The 17,635-nt window shown below is 40.3% G+C and overlaps 1 protein-coding gene across 2 annotated transcripts in view; it reads right to left on the reverse strand.

Annotated features, from left to right (window-relative positions):
• Nucleotides 1–17,635, reverse strand: part of ALG9 (ALG9 alpha-1,2-mannosyltransferase) — a 90,798-nt gene that overhangs the window by 26,732 nt on the left and 46,431 nt on the right. For both annotated transcript variants that reach the window (XM_075190914.1, XM_075190913.1), the window contains exons 13-14: nucleotides 16,828–16,957; nucleotides 1,980–2,107 (exon numbers count right to left, since the gene is read on the reverse strand). In XM_075190914.1, the coding sequence (XP_075047015.1) occupies nucleotides 1,980–2,107; nucleotides 16,828–16,957 (258 nt within the window). The remainder of the gene's footprint in view (nucleotides 1–1,979; nucleotides 2,108–16,827; nucleotides 16,958–17,635) is intronic.

The following is a 17,635-nucleotide window of genomic DNA, read 5'->3' on the forward strand; positions in this document are numbered from 1 at the left end:
ATGTACTTGCTCAGTGACCCTTGAAGGTTTTTTTTTTGCAGGTTTTTTCTTTTGCAGGATTATTTATTCTAATTAAGAGCCCTGCCTATGGTGCCCCTTGCCCATGGGGCCCCTGGGCATCTGCCCATCGTGCCCAATGGAAAAGATGGCCCTGTCTAGCGGAGTGGGTGAATAGGAGAGGGCGGCGGGGGAGGCAGTGTCAGAGTTGGAGAGCCAGGTTTCCTTAATGGCAAGAAGGTTAAAAGAGTTGGACATGAAGAGATCATGGATGGCGGTGAGTTTGTTGCAGACGGATCTGGCATTCCACAGGGCACAGGAGAAGGGGAAGGAGGGAAGAGGAGAGATAGGGATGAAGTTGGCAAGGTGGGCAGAGTCCTGGGAGAGCGGGGGCAAGAGGGTGAGGTGGAGCCCCGGGAGAGAATGGGAATGGCGCGTGGACAGGGGGGCATAGTGAGAGAAAAGAGAGGCGCGGAAGGGAGAGGGCAGAGAGGAGCGAGGGAGAAAGAGACACTGGGATAGAGGGCTGAAGAGGAGAGGACGAAGGAAGGGGTCAGATGGGAAATGGAGGGCAGGATAGAGGGAGGTAGCGGGCGGTGGGGAGACAGAGAAGGGGAACATATGAAGACCAAAAGACAACAAATGATGAACTATTAAGGGAAGGAGGTATGGGCTTTATGGACTTTGTGCGGGCTTCACAGACTGCGGGAATGGTAATTGCTTTACATGAATGTCTTTATTTTTTTATTCCTTTGTGCCTTTTCTCTTTCTCTGCTATATTCCTGTCTCTCTTCTTTCTTTTCTTCTGCTCTTTAGATCCATGGGGAAAAGGTGTTTTTCCACTATGGTTCACCCTCTAGGTGTTTTTTCCTGCTGTGTGCCAATAACACAAGAGGTTTTTTTTTTTTTAATCTCCTCCATAGTTGGTAGGAAGAGAGTTGAAAATTATCGGGGTCTCTCTCTCTCCCTCTCGTTATTTTTTTTGTTTTCTAGTTCACCACCAAAGCTAGGGACAGATAGGTAATCTTTACTTGTAACGTCGGGTTTCCGACAACAGGGGGACTGTGAAGGAGCGTACGGTGTGCACACACGTACAGGGACTAACGCAGTACCTACAGTGCACGCTCCGTGATTGGCATGTGCATGGACACTAACTGTGCAGTCACATCAAGGAACCCCACTGTGTGTGCAGACTCTATATATCTATATTCACTAAAACGGGGGTTGATAGTAAGATTAGATGATTCTGCCCTTTTTTATTTTCATGCAGTTAGTGCAGCTCTAGAGGTTATGTTCCCCTGTAGTAATCTCTACATATAGAGATCTTTGTGGAACCCCAATTTCATCAGGGGTCACTGTGAAACAGGTCCCCGGCGAGGAAACTTTTTCCTACATAAATGGGGTGGGCAAATCAATTTTACAAATGATTTAAAAATAGTGTAATTGGCAATTAAGGGAGGATAATTGCATGAAAGATTATGAAACATAACTGTCGGGCAACAAATAGTGGGCAAAACGATACAGACCCCTAAGCAACAGGATTAGATGAAGCTCAATTCGTTTACTAGCCTGAGGATCATGGGCATTCAGAGTGCAATAGCTAGACACTCTTAAATGGGTCTGATGGAATTTTGTATTAAATAACAAAGTAACAGAGAGGGGTGGATACTCTATATCTCCAGGTTTTCGTTAGGATCCGCACTGGATTTGGACATATACATTATATATATATATATAATTTTTTAACTAGTTACATTAGAATTGTCCTTTTTATTTGTTATTTTTGCACAAGAGTAAGGGCACAAAGAGTACAAGAACACTGAACATACATTAATGACATCTGTCACCGATGTGGCAAGTTCACAATGGCCACTGGTAAAACCCTCATATGGCTTATCAAGATGGTGAATATTTACTAGATACATTTTGCTGCTTCAGGTATACTATACTATGATGGGAGGTACATATATCAGATTCCTTACCTTGTAGCTTCCAGGAATGGTTTGTAAGCTATCACCATCCATTCTTCCTTTGTAGAGTATTTAGGCTCCCGTATTGTTTTAGTGACAGTATCCAAATCAACCAAATAATGACATTTGCCAATATCCACCTACAAAATATTTCATGAAAAAAAACCATGTTATACTAAAGTACTTCTTTCAAGTCTATATAAAAACTATATCATTAGTATAAATTATTTTTAAAGCTTATAAATGCTTTCTTCAATCATGTTGTATACGTTTTTTAATCTGACTGCTATAAATTGTTTCAATTGTTCCAGTCTGAAAGTGGGATGTGTTATGTTAACGATTTAGCTCATTTTATATTGTGGTGAGCCTACTAGCAGCTCTTAAAAGGTTACAGATGAACATGTATATTTAGTAGGAACTATAGCCATGAGGCAGTTCTTTAACACTAGGAAAAAATGGGACAAAGGTTTTTTTTTTCTTTTAAGTAAATACATATATCTTAGGCTGGTTAATGCCAAATAAAACTAAAAACATACTGATCATAGACATCAAATCCAAATTGGTTACTAAAACTGAGGGAGCCATTTGTATGGGTACAGAAACATGGCGGCATAGTTCCAAAGCACTCTGTCATGTCTTACCTCTGGTCAGAGAAGCACCATGTCAGCTTTCTATAAATGTCTTATACCCTCAACTGCCAGTAACTATAATATCAACTTCTATGGGAACTGGCACTCTGTGGTTAGCAACTGCCAGGAGCCAGGAGCTAGCACAGCACCTGTATCCACCAACTGTCCCCAGTCAGGAGCTAGCACATCATCTGTATCCATCATCTGCCTGGAGCCAGGAGCTAGCACAGTACCTGTATCCACCAACTGTCCCCAGTCAGGAGCTAGCACATCATCTGTATCCATCATCTGCCTGGAGCCAGGAGCTAGCACAGTACCTGTATCCACCAACTGCCCAAAGCAAATTAGCACAGTGGATATATCCACTAACTGCCTGGAGCCAGGAGCTAGCACATCACCTGTATCCATCATCTGCCTGGAGCCAGGAGCTAGCACAGTACCTGTATCCACCAACTGCCCAAAGCAAATTAGCACAGTGGATATATCCACTAACTGCCTGGAGCCAGAAACTAGCACATCACCTGTATCCATCATCTGCCTGGAGCCACGAGCTAGTACAGAACCTGTATCCACCATTTGCCCGGAGCCAATTAACACAGTGGCAGTATCCATGAACAGGTTATTCCACTACCGTATGCATCAATGGTTTCCCCCATTTTCTAAATTGTAAGGTGGAGTTGTCTTTACCTTCTGGTTCATGTCACTGCTTCCTACACATTTTCCATTCAACTTTAACAATAATTACAATCTACAAGGATCTTTTCATGTTTATAAAACATTAGCATGCATTTGCAGAAAAATTAGATACATATTCCACTGAAATCCAAGGGCGTGTAACTGGATCACTAGACAAATGAACATCAATTTCTGAGATTAATCAGAACGTTAAAGATCCCCCTACAAACAATGACTATATGGTCTATAAGCCTGAAGAATAAAAAAAAAAAAAGAAGAAGAGGATTGAACAGCAACAAATTAGACACTAAATGAAGTGTGACAGATTTAAAACCTGTCTCTCTATTTCTATGCTCCTGTTTGTTTGCCAAACAAATGTGCATGGAGAAAAGAGAAAAAAAAAAATCAAAGCTCATTCTCTCAACCTCACTCTCCGTTCAGTTGGAGGCTGAACGTCAGTACCAGCCTGATAACATATTATTTGTTGATTTTGGCCTGTAGTATAAAGATTTCTGATAAAGACAAGCCTGTCATCTGCAAGATGTATGAGCTCTTACTGCCAAGACTTTAATGCACCATGCGAATTGTAAAGTGCTGTAAAGAAAAACATTCCCGCTACAAAAGGTCAGCATGACAGAGTAAAAACGTGCCCATTACAACAAGTCACTTCGCAGACAATATGCTCAATACAGGAGTACATTGAGCACAGAAGAGTAGACAATAGCATGGTGTTCTGAGTGGAGGATACATGTATCATGTATGTTTGGGTGTAGATACAGACAAGTGTGTGTGTGTTAGGGAATTTAGACTGTAAGCTCTATTGGGGCAGGGACTGATGCGAGTGTGATCTCTGCACAGAGATGCGGAATTAGTGGCGCTATATAAATAACTAAATGATGATGTCATGGAAGCAATGTGTAATTTCCAATGACATTGGCAAACAGCGGGAAAAAGGGCTACATCAGCAGATATTAGTGGTGACCATTAAATCTGCAGGGTGCGGGGATATATATGTGATTTCTGAAGATGAAACAAAGTTCCTGATAAAATGCATTAAAAAGTTACCATGGGAACCAGTGTGGCCCCAACCTTGGCACTAAATTATACCCGTTGTCTAGTGGAGGCAATTGTTTTTATGGGTTGAATCAATATTCATGAAAGCCTATGATTTCAGTAGAAACTAATGGTATCTCTAAATTTAAAAACCGTGTGGAGTTTAACAGTGAGTTGCTTCTTCCTAAAAAGTATTACAATGCAGGGTATGCTGGGGGATGGAAGTATGAAAAATGCAAAATACATATCACAGCTGAGCTATATGGGAAAACATGCACACAACAGTATATTCATACTGAAATATATACACATGACAATTGAGAAAAACAAATGGATTGAAAATTGTGTGAGCATGTTATGTAGAGCTTAAGTATTCTGTCCTTCCAATTCCCTGACAATTAAATTTAGGAACAAATTATAAATAACTGGATTAAAAAGGAAAGGCAGCACCAAGCAATTTCAGGATAGCCGATGACCTCACACAAACACTAATGGAAGTAATTGGTCAGACTTATTTTCCATTGTTCAAGAAATATTCGCAGGATGGCCACAAGTGGAGCAATATTTAGGGATTTATGAGCAGAAATCCAAACTAGTCTATAAAATGTGAACGGCCCTGCGCGGAGCCGGACAGGGCGGAGGGGAGCGGTCCCTGCGCGGAGCCGGACAGGGCGGAGGGGAGCGGTCCCTGCGCGGAGCCGGACAGGGCGGAGGGGAGCGGTCCCTGCGCGGAGCCGCCTAGTAGTTATTGCACAATCCACCCAAATATACAACAGCTGCTGTATAGAGCACTGAAAGAGAGAGGAGGATGAAGTATTACTTGTAAGCATTTATAAAATGTATTTATAGGATGTCAAAGAATGTGCAACATAACTTACATATGGAAAAAATTAACCATTCTGCCAATATTATAAAACATTAGGAATGATGTCCCTTTCCTGATAATCTTTAACCTTACAATAAAATGTGTACTGGGAGACATACAATCAGAAGTGTATATAAAAACAATGTATTGCTCCCATAGCATGTGAGACTTATTTCCACAAAAGCTAGAAGAAAATAGATTTTGTATTCCTGATATTGCGCGCGAGCACGCACACACGCACACACACACACACACACACACACACACACACACACACACACACACACACACACACACACACACACAGTGTATGATCTAAGACATTGTGATCAAAAACACTGTGTAGCTCATACAGCAGAGCAACTATTTATAAGCCAACACCACAAGGAACAGAGCTTGTCATTTAACAGTTAAATTTTAATCTATAAGGAAACGTATGGGAAAAGGCAGAGTGTGTAAAAAAATTACTGGGCTATAAAACAACAAAATAATTGCTTTGCTAGTAGAGGGAATGCAAAGCAAAACACCATAGGAGAGAAATCCAGGGAGATGTTAGAAATTCTGATTCTGCCTATTACCACCAGGGTCCACAATAAACCATTGCCTGACAGTAAGAGTATTGCCTTTAACCATAAATTCCGAATGATTTTCTAAACTCTTCCCAGGCAAAACCAGCCACCAAACACAGTATCATATTTAACAGCTAAGAAAGCATACAGAAAACAGAGAACATCATTTAAAAATCCTATACCATTATGAAGCTAATAAAATGTATTTCATTTATGGAAGTGTTTATGAATACAATAGTATATTATTTTGTTAGTCACATCTAGTGTTTATGGACATTACATTGGGTTGAGGTTTCTACATTTAGATATAGCATGCAATGCATAACATATAGAGATGTCTTCATGGCACTTGTATTTAAATATTGGTAACTATGCTACGGCTCCTGACACAGATGTTTTCAGCTCATATTAGACAATATAAAAAGACCACTTTATCGACCATAATATAGAAACCACTCTTGAAAATCTGCCATTTTTAAACAATCGCAGAGATCTTACTACAAGTAAGGCAGTTCCATCTACCTTGTTCTCACACTAGGCTTGGTTAATCCATAGTAGATAAGGAGTGGACACTGGCTGTACCATTATATTATTTCTTCTTAAATATATTTACAACTTTACAGTTACAGTATTTTTTATTGTTCTCCTATTAAGTGTTGTTATTCATAAGGCTGTTCCAGAGCCCTGTACTGGACGGAAGCACCCTCAAACATTGTACAACTGTAACAGCATCTACAGGTCCCATACATGTGCTACATAAGAATAAAACAGACTGAGCGTACATTTATTATGTATAGCAGTGGAAGCGAGGTGCATACGGTGGTATGCCGTACTGCCACTTCTACTGCCATCATTGTAACACTATCAAATTCCACTCATTCACTCACATTCCCATTACATTTTTCATACCACCACTTCTAAATTTCCACTTTGATCACCGATTTTGAATGAAAGAAAAATACAATTTATATCATATATTGACATTATTTTTTTAACCGACCATATTTCCAGTATTAGTAGAATTAGTTGTTTTGATCTGCTACAACAACTACATTTTCTAATAATCAATCATAATACTAATAGCTTAGTTGTGTCCTATGAACTGATTTTACTGCATGACGTCTCCACCACAGGGTACAGCATGGCATCTCTGTACTCCGTAATGACATCAAGCAAACAGGACTCGTCTCCGGGGGGACAACATAATGATTTGGGGATTGACGTCACAATAGCCACTTCCAGCCAGGGATATTATCTTCCTTATAAATATGTCTCTCGCAAAGGCTCAGGAGATATAAATCACACACCCAGAACTACTGAGCTGTACAGAGCGGAGACCTGCACAAAAGGACCTACATGCTGTGAAGAAGCAATTAGATTCAATTTGGGGGGTTAAGTCCCATCCTATTCTATTGATTCTAAAGCTTTCTGGTTTCGGGTGGTTCCTGTTAATAGCTTTGGCAACTTAAAACGATTATATCAAGTGAAAAAAAAAAAAATCTAATCATTTGTATACAGCACATTCCGAACCATTGTGTTACGCATTTGGCAGAAATACATAAATTGACACCAAGATCCATAGATCTGTATATTATAGATGTCACCTCCAACATAACCTGTTACTTTCCCTTTCTTTATTTTGTTGTTCCGTAAAATAAATGAACTTTAGTCATTTTATATACATGCACTCGTAAAAACCACTTTAAACAACATATAGCAATTTACTTTATGGCAAGTAGTTACCTAATGGAATGCATATAAGATTTAATATAATAGTGCTAAAAGCAAGCATATAAACAATTCTGTCTCTCCTATGTATACTGCTACACTGATTAGAGTAACACGACTTGTTTTGAGTGGACTTTTAATGGCATGTCTATGTTTTAAAGAAGTATTGTTTAACCGTATAACAGCTCATTTTACGTCAACCACCTTCTCTTTACTTATGGCCCACCCCATGTAGCAATTCAGAGGAGGTCCTGCCCTAGAAGCACCAATGTAACCAGAGAATTGATGCATGAAAAAGAATCAACATGTTTTACTTAACAATACTTATAAGGCCTGATTCATGAAGGAACGCAAATGCCGATACTTGCCGTATTTTGTGTTAAATTGTTCTGCACATGCCCAGAACTATAGCCCAGAGAATGCAAGTGTATCCAATTAATTTTCGAGCGCAAAGTAGCCTTATTACAGCCTACAAGTTCAGGGGCAGAACAGGGTAGGGAAGGCGCATATATGCATGTAGTCAATGCACAGTGGGGGCGTGCCAAGCTCGAGTACAAGCAACAGCGTCCAATTCAAGCTCTGTGAATCTCTAAGGCACATGTTTTTTCTGTTATATCACTTGCACGATCTACAGGTCATATGTAACTGACGAATACTAGTGATGACTGTCACGTATGTATGCTAGAACATGGGTGCGCAATCAAGAGCAACTGTAAAATGCATTTTATGTACAGTAGACATTCATAACATCCTTAGGGGCATATTCAATTCCGATCCGCGGGATTGCGCCGGAACGGCCGCGAACGTAATCCGCGGTACCGCAATAGGGCTGCGTAAGAAAATCCGCGTTATTGCGATACCGTATTACCGGCAATAGTGCGCATTTTCCGCGGTAACGCGGATCGGATCGGAATATGCCCCCAAATGTTGTTTTTTTTTTAATATTCTTTTGGGACTTTATATTTCCACATACATATTGGACATATCCTGCAGTGTATTGTCTGGTAGACCAGAGCACACCTAGACTCTTATTCAACAACATACGTCATACATGCCAACTCTCCCGGAATGTCCGGGAGACTCCCGCATTTTGCTAGAGTCGCACGGACTCCCGGGAGAGTGTGGCAATCTCCCAGATCTGCCCACTTCACTAGGAAGTGCCCACTCCAAAATGACACGCATTTGGGAGACCTGCCCCCCCATCACGCCCACCTACACCGCAGGCTCCCGGATACCAACATTCTAAAGTTGGCAAGTATGACATAAGTATCTTTACATCTGCTCCTTGTTGAATACGGACGTGCGTATTCCTGATGTATGTGCATTTTTATAAAAAAGAAAACCCCAAAACCTAAAAACTGCACAATACGTTTGTCTTGCATGCCTTAATGAATCAGGCACATCATACCTATAAGACCCCTGTTACATCAGATATGTTCTTTAGACCTCTGAATACTGTAGCTATACAAACGCTTTCTATGCACAGAGGGGAAAAAACATTTAAGGACTCTTCAGGTTTTAACAAGCCAGACTTTATTTATATGATGAAGATCCTGAGACTTACAAACACTGTATTTTCCCAAATGTAATGGAAAAAAAACCTCACAGCATTATTTCTGCTAAAGGAAAGGTTTTTTTTATGCCCTAGAGAGCTCTTGTGAGAATTTGGTACATGCAAACTTTAGGTTATACTTAAAATGCATCCAAAATGTTCATACGCACTCATGTGAAGTGTTCCTCTTTTGGTCCATTTAGATAGTGAACAACTGAGTGGTTTATAATAGATAGGAGAACAAATCTTGCAATTGCTACAAAGAGTTAAATTTGTGCAGAAATTTCAACCTGCTAAAATATATGTGTTCTGTAGCATACCCACAGCAGAACTGAAGCCAAAAAAGCACACTTTATCATTACTCCCCTCTCTCCTTCCCCGTTGATCCAATCTGTACCATTCCTCTAATAGCCTTTGACAATAGAGCTGACGAGCTTTTCAGAGTTGCAGCCCGTGCTGATTTCTCCTGAATGTGCTGCTGATGGCAACGTGTGGAGCTACGTTCTGTGCTCACAAGACAGACCCTGAATAGGATGGTAACAAGCAATGCTTCTCCCTGTTTTCTACCCACTCTTTGGGAAACATGGCTGTTGGAAGATAGAAGATGCGCGACATTATTACCCTGACAATGGAAGAGCAAGTTGAGGAAGACAAAGCCTGGTTTAAAAAGCAGGGACCGTCGGCCAAAAATTCAGATTGGTACTTTCTTCTTCTTTTGTCCCCACCAGCGAGCTTGTTAAAGTCTCATTAGCTATACTTCTTGTTACAACATACGACAATTAACTAAGTGAGTGGTTGGCAAGAGAAAATAGTAAAAATCAATAAAATCTATATATATTAATGGCATTTTAACGTTTTATGTGCCACAGTACTACCATTTTGATTATTTTAGTACAATTCAGCTTCAGATCTACTAATGGCTACTAATTATGGAAGAAATCACCATTAACTATTTTTTTTTGACAGGTCCAGTTCAACAACATTTTGACAGCTTTTAAGGGGATAATGGACAGTTAAACATATAGAATTTTCTCAGAAATTGAAGAAATGGTTTGCACAGATATGCATGTTAAAAACATATGTGTAAAAGCTTATACTGTATGACAGCAGGTAAGGGGTTTGTAAGAAACACTATAATCTTCCTCACCATAAGGCATTGTCCCATTATCTGCCATTTTAGGCACAGAAGAGCTGCTTCTAGTATCCATTTAAAACAGAAAGTCAAAAAAGCCTTTCCCTTAATCTTAAATTTTCTGTTCAGATAAGTAATACCCCCAATCAGCCACAACAATGAAACCACCTGTCTAATATTGTGTAGGTAGCCCTCATGCCACCAACACAGCTCTGACCCATTGAGGCATGGACTCCACAAGACCTCTGAAGGTGTCCTATGGTTTCTGGCACCAAGACGTTAGCAGAAGATCCTTTAAATACTGTAAGTTGCGATGTGGAGTGTCCATGGCTCGGACTTGTTTTCCCAGCAAAACCTGCAGATGCTCGATCGGATTGAGATCTGGGGAATTTGGAGGCCAAGTCAACACCTTGAACTCTGACATGTTCCTCAAACCATTCCCGAGCCATTTTTGTAGCATGGCAGAGCGAAATATCCTGCTGAAAGAGGCCACTGCCATCAGGGAGCACCATTGCTATGAAGGGGTGTACTTGGTCTGCAGCAATGTTTAGGTAGGTGGTACGTGCCAAAATAACAGCCACATGAATGCCAGGTCCCAAGGTTTCCCAGTAGAACATTGCCACGAGCATCACACTGCCTCCTCTGACTTGACTCCCTTTTCCATAGTGTATCCTGGTGCCATCTCTTCCCCAGGTAAACGACGCACATGCACCCGGCTATCCACATGATGTAAAAGAAAACATGATTAATCAGACTAGGCGACTTTCTTCCATTGCCTCAATGTCCAGTTCTGATGCTCACATGCTCAATGTAGGAGCTTACGGTGGTGGACAGATGTCGGCTTGGGCACTCTGACAGGTCTGCGGACACGCAGCCTATACACAGCAAGCTGCAATGCACTGTGTCGCGATACCTATCTGCCAGCATTAACTTTTTCACCATTTTGTGCTATAGTGGCTCTTCTGTGGGATTGGACCAGACAGACTAGCCTTCGCTCTCCACGTGCATCAATGAGCCATGGGCGCCTATAACCCTGTCACCAATTCACTGATTGTCCTTCACTGGACCACTTTTGGTAAGTATTAACCACTGCATACCGGAAACACCCCAAAAGACCTGCCGTTTAGGAGATGCTCTGACTCAGGCGATCTTGCCATCACAATTTGGCCCCTTGTCAAAGTCGCTCAGCTCAGATCCTTACGTTTTCCCATTTTTCTTGCTTTCAACACATCAACTTCAAGAACTGACGGTTCACTTGCTGCTGATTTATCCCAGGCCTTGACAGGTGCCATTGTAACAAGATAATCAATGTAATTCACTTCAATTGTCAGTGGTTTTAATATTGTGGCTGGTCAGTGTATATACACTGTATATACATACATACATACTACATGCCAAAAAGTATGCAGACACCCAAAAATTACACCTAAATCTGTTATCTGAACATATCATTCCAAAACCATTGGCATTAAATATTGTTGGTACCCCCTTTGCTACTATATGCGACTCCATTCTTCTGGGAAGGCTTTCTACTAGATTTTGGACCATTGCGACAGGGATTTGCAACCATTTAGCCACAACAACGTTAGTGAGGTCGGGCACGGATGTTGGACGATAAGGCCTGGCTGGCAGTCAGCTTTCCAATTCATCCCAAAGGTGTTTAATGGGGTTAAGGTCAGGGCTTTGTGCAGGAAAGTTAAATTCTCCATTGGAGCATTGTCATGGCTGAAACAGGAAAGGGCCTTCCCCAAACGGTTGCCACAAAGGTGGACGCACCCAATTCTGTAGAATGTCTTTTGATGCAGAATTAAGATTTCCCTTCAATGGAGCTAAGGGGCCCCGGCTAAACCATCACAAACAGCCAACATAAGTTCTCCCGACAGCTGCCAAAACCCATAATCAACGGTTGGACTGCCACAAATTGAAGCGGGATTAGTTAATCCAGATCCCAATGATGGTGTAGTATACACCACCCCAGTCGATACTTGGCATTCTGAATGGTCATCGGAAGCTTATGTGTGGCTGCTCGGCTATGAAAACCCAATCTATGAAGCTCTCAACAAACAGTTCTTGTGCAGATGTTTCTTCCAATGAATGGTTGGACTAGCGGTGGGTGACAGGGTGATGGGTTGTAAAAAAAAACATAGGGAGTTAGTAAAGCTCCTGTGATAACAGGGGATTCTTGTACTGTGCCAGGGTGGTCCAGGGTGGGTGACTATGTGTGTGTAAGGAAGTGGGAAGAGCTCCAGTGACAGACAGCGTGAGATTTCTGTCAGAAATATAGGTCTGGGTATTGTCTTTTTGCAAAACTTCCTTCTGATTGGATACAGAAGGGCTCTCCTGTGAAGGTATCCTGATCATTGTGACAAAAGAACTCCGGAGTGTTAAGTTCTCTTACACTGCATGCATAGGAAAAACACATTTGAATGGTTGAGGTTCTCTGCCTCATTCCAGTGGAAGTTTGTGGCCCCTATGTATTAAGATTTTGGGAACACCTGCTGTAGACCATGAAACCAACGTTCTAGACCGCTACTTTAATAGGAAGGTTACCTTATACAGTAAAAATCCATCCAGCTGGCAGGTTGTGTGATAAAACTTTAACAACTGGGTTTGCTTCATTAAGAAACATTTTAACATTTAATAGGGTAGCAGTTTCAGAGAAAGGAATAATTAAAAATGCTTGTAGGACAAAAAAAAAAACCATAGGTGTATTTTGCATAGCGTGACACCACTAATGCAAACTATTGAATCTTTGCCATGTATCATTAGTTTAATGGTACTGTATACAAAGCTTTGCTTTTAACAACCTATATTGGGCGCTTGTTATAAAGAGAAAACTCAACCTGTAATTAGTTTTACATATCATGAAATTTCAAGTTTTTAAATAGCCGTATTGTCTTCCTTGGCTAGTACAAGGCATTAGGCATTGAGGCTTGGTTACACAAGCAGCAATACAATTTATCTGCTTATCTGTCAGACTTAAGCTGGGTAACACACGACATGTTTCTCAACCAATTATCATGACAATTAAACGATAAATGACTTAGGTCCGATATCACATTAGCGTGTACGCTCCCACGATCATGTTCTATCGTACCAAAGCACATCAAATCTTTTGATTAGATTTTATAAACGGACTAAAAATCACTATCAACTATGGAAAGGTGTCGGCAAATGTGGAAGCGTTTATGCACGCACGACCAGCAGTGTAGGCAGATCTCTATAGAGGGTGATGATTTTTTCAATAGATGGTTATGACAGATGAGGAGCACACATCTGAAGGTAAATTGTGTAGGTGTGTACACATGAATCTGTGTGATCATTGGGTCTTTCAGTCTTTCGCAAAATTGCATCTCCAGTCATTTTCTGTAGTGTGTACCCAGCTTTAATCCTATTTATTTCACTCAAGTGAATATTTTTTTTTCAAGACTCATAGGGTTTCTTTTGATACCATAGTCAAGAAAATATTTTAATGGAGAGAGTGTAATAAAAAAAAATTAAAAAAGGACATTTTTAATAAAATGAGAAAAAGTTGTTTTATTGCTATTATTACCTTAATTCCTACTTGCCCACTGTCCCAGAATGTCCGGGAGACTCACGAGTTCCGGGTAGGTCTCTCTTGAGAGCAAGCCATTCTCCCACATCCTGCGAAGTGGGTAGTACGGGAGACTCAATGACGCAATTCGCTGTTAATCGTGTCATTTTTTTGGTCACGTCCACTGAGACAAAATTTTGCTTTCACATCATGGCATCGCGAGATGGGGCCAAAATTATGTGTTCCAACGCAACCTGGTCCATCCCACCCTCCCTTAAGACTGCAAAGTTAGTAGGTATGCCTCAGATACTTTCACAAAGTATAAACCCAGAAGTTAATAACCCTAGAACTCTCTCTTTTGGTGGCCAGTGGCAAACACAGGATTTCTACATCATGGTTTTCAAATGCTTCATTTCGTAACAAAAAAATATTTGCCTGCAATGGACACCTTGTAGTTAAATTGTTTTATTGAAAACAGCAAATGCAGTTGAGTCACAAAGTGTTACTAACCCACATAGTGTAAGATGTTATCTAAAACAATTCTACAGTTTTACTTATGTCTAACCTGTGTGAAAACAGAAATTCACCCCAAGACGGAGGCACAGATAATTGTGGTCAACGACTATCAATTTTTTTATTTTATAAAAAGTTTTATAGGACATTAAAGAGAAAAATGTATATAATGTAGCACTGCTCTGCCGGAAGAGTCTGCATTTCAGAACATTGGTGGGTAATCCCCGCCATCTGACTTTTACTGTGCTACAACGTCATCAAGCTTTGGTGTACTTTTGTAACAGCTTAAAACGCATAAAGCAGGCTATTACTTTATGCATACCATAACAGAGACTTTATACAGCATTTACCATTTCACCAATGGGTTTTGTGACTCTACTTTTGACTTGTCCTTATCTAGTATGTCAATATAAGGAACATTTTCAGGAAGCATATGTATCAGAAGCTGTTATTCTGCTCATACTAACAAAGGACACCAGAATCGCTCTGCTGTATCATCAACATCACAGTGGCCCCCGGAGCAGATTATTTACAAGACTGTTAGGTGCACACACAGGGCAGGTTACCAACAGGACCGGGAACACATGTTTTAAACAAGCAGCCCTACATCACTCGCTTGGATCACGTCTAGTGACCTCCGAGTTGGCCTTCCAAAAATTCAAACTTTATATCTTCTATTGAGTACAAGACAGCTACTCATCTATTGTTGATATGTTAATATTAGTCTGAAGTCAATTTTACACAAAGGTTTATAATCATTAGCTGTAACACATACTTATATACTATAGCTCTCTTCTTACCACCACCCTCCCCCTTTAATTCATTTCCCACCACCAGTCTGTCTCCCTTCTACCCGGTTACACTTTTGAACCATTATTTCTTCTGATTTTAGGTCTCCAGAATTCAAACAACAACATAATTGAACTTTCAGAATTGAATGCTAAAAGAATGAATAAGGTGTATTAAAGCTTAGGGGCATATTTAATAAAGCACGATAGTGCTTTTAACGGGTCATTAAGGTCCCACAGTGTCCTCCGCAAATTTATTAAGGGGGCATCGCAGCAGATATCATGGATATCTGCTGCTTTGCATTCCTCTTCGTTTTTGGGAGCAGTCACCATTCAACAGAATGGTGACTGCTCCTGGCCGCAATCTAACAAGTCCCGAAAAAACATTTTTTTCGGGGAACTTGTCATGTTAATGTACGCCAGCTGAAGCTGGCGTACATCATCCGAATTGAGGAAATCTAATGCTGTCAGCTCTGCTCCGGAGAGCAGAGCTGTACAGCGCATGTGTGGAGGGATCACATGATCCCTCCCAGTCACTCAGCGCTCTCTCTCTGCTATCGTTGCAGAGACAGAGAGGGGATCTGTGTGCGCATGTCCAGTTCTTGGAACTGGACATGCGCAATTGAAGAGTGAAGAGAAGACCCGGAGACAGCGCTTCCGAAGAGGGGGGTAAGTATGATTTTTTTTTATCACTGAAACAGCAGTTTTTCGGAACTGCTGTTTCTGTGCAGGGCTGTACATAAATGTGAGAAGTAGTTCAATCCTTATCATTGCGATAAGGATTGAAAACTACTTTTCACTTTATGTGAATAATGATAAATGTGCCCCTTAGTGTATTAAAGCTTATGGCATGACAGGATCATCACTGTAGGTGGATGTCAATGATACTGTTGTACATTCTACAACAGAACACAGGTTACAATTGTGAGATGGAGCAAGCACACTTGTTCAATGTCTTGCTCTCATCTTCATAGACATAAACCTATAGTATTGTTGGAAATATAAAGACATGCGACCGCTCTTTATTGGTCCAAAAATATACATGCATCCTTACATGTATTTAACAATCCAAAATTACAGTTACTTTTCCATATTTATAAAAAAATATCCAGTGCGTAAGTGCAGAAGGTGCTCGCGGTGTGATGACGTTCATAAACGTTCCCTACTTGCTGTGTGCAGTCAGAAATAGAAATCGTTTGTGAGTCAGGTCTGCAAATAGACATGCAGAATGTTGGGTCTTATTCTGATTGAAGGCTGACAGATTACCAAGAAATCATGCTCAGCGTGAGAGAAACACAGCAGCATTTAAAAAGTTACTGACGTCACAACAAATTAACCTTCGTGCTTTGGAAGACAATTCTAAAGACTATTTTAACCATCTAACAAAAGTGCTATTTTTTGTTTTTTTTCTAAGCAAAGAACAAACCACTAGGTTTTTATTCATACAGCACAAACTCTGCATGAATATCTTTTGAATGACAACATGCAAATTTATAATCAAGCTGTTACATAAGGCAAGCCGAGAGAAGATGAGATTTCCATACCAAATCTGTGGCAGTGATCAGAGGCAGGTTCCGATAAATGGTTCAAGCTTGATTTTAGTGAACATGACAATACAATTAGCCACGAGCATGACATTAAATTGACTTTTACTTTTGTAGCATATTTTTGGAACAGAGCATTACTCTAAAATTGCAGCAATTCAGCAGTTTTTATTTTGAATGTTGCATTTGGCAAAGTATTAATTTAGCCAAATAAGTAATGACAGTAATTACAGATCTTAGAAACTCAAAAAACACAGAAAACGATAAATTCACTCACATATCTAGAGGTCTCTTCCAGATTCTGATCGTTCATATCATTGGGAACAATTCTTGTTGCTCGTCGCCCCTTGGCATAAGGTTTTGGGAGTTGACCCCTGAACTCTGATTTAATGAACTGGAGTTGCCAACTACATAAATAAAAACAGCAAAACATAGAACATATTTAATACATTGATGCAGGACTCTTGTAATAATCAGAGTGGGGTGTATTGTGTCCTATCAGATAAAGCCATAAACCTATGTCTTTCACCATAACTATTAAAATTTGATTGATGGACTCAAGAATTAATGTAAAGAGAACAGGCTTCTACTTGGGTTCGTAGCCAAGTGTGCGCGCACACACACACACAATTCAGCTACCTAAAATATAAATGATGTGCAAGACTAAATCTAGGCACATGTCTGCATACCAACAGAGTAGTTTGTCCATAAACAGCGCTTTTAAAAAAAGTATTCATCCCCAATATATATTTCCAATTTTCTTGCCGCAAATTCCGAGTTTCAAATAGACTAAAGTAGGATTTTTTTGGACACTGGTTCTAGAATGTATTGAATACCATATCAAACCAAAATACAAATTCCAAAACCTTTCCACAAAATATTAAAAACAGACATTATTATATAGAAAACTATATTTATACCCTTTGTAATTGCAAACAGACATCTGGTTCGGTTACTTGGCATATTGCCACCTAGAAGATGCTGCAGAGAGGTGGCAGAAAGTCTTCTGGAACTTTGTAGCTTGAACGCTAAAACGTATGTGGGGTGTAAATCAAACACTGTACATCATCATCCCACCCATTAAG

Source organism: Mixophyes fleayi, chromosome 11 (assembly GCF_038048845.1).
Source record: "Mixophyes fleayi isolate aMixFle1 chromosome 11, aMixFle1.hap1, whole genome shotgun sequence".
In the NCBI taxonomy this organism is placed as follows: domain Eukaryota; kingdom Metazoa; phylum Chordata; class Amphibia; order Anura; family Limnodynastidae; genus Mixophyes; species Mixophyes fleayi.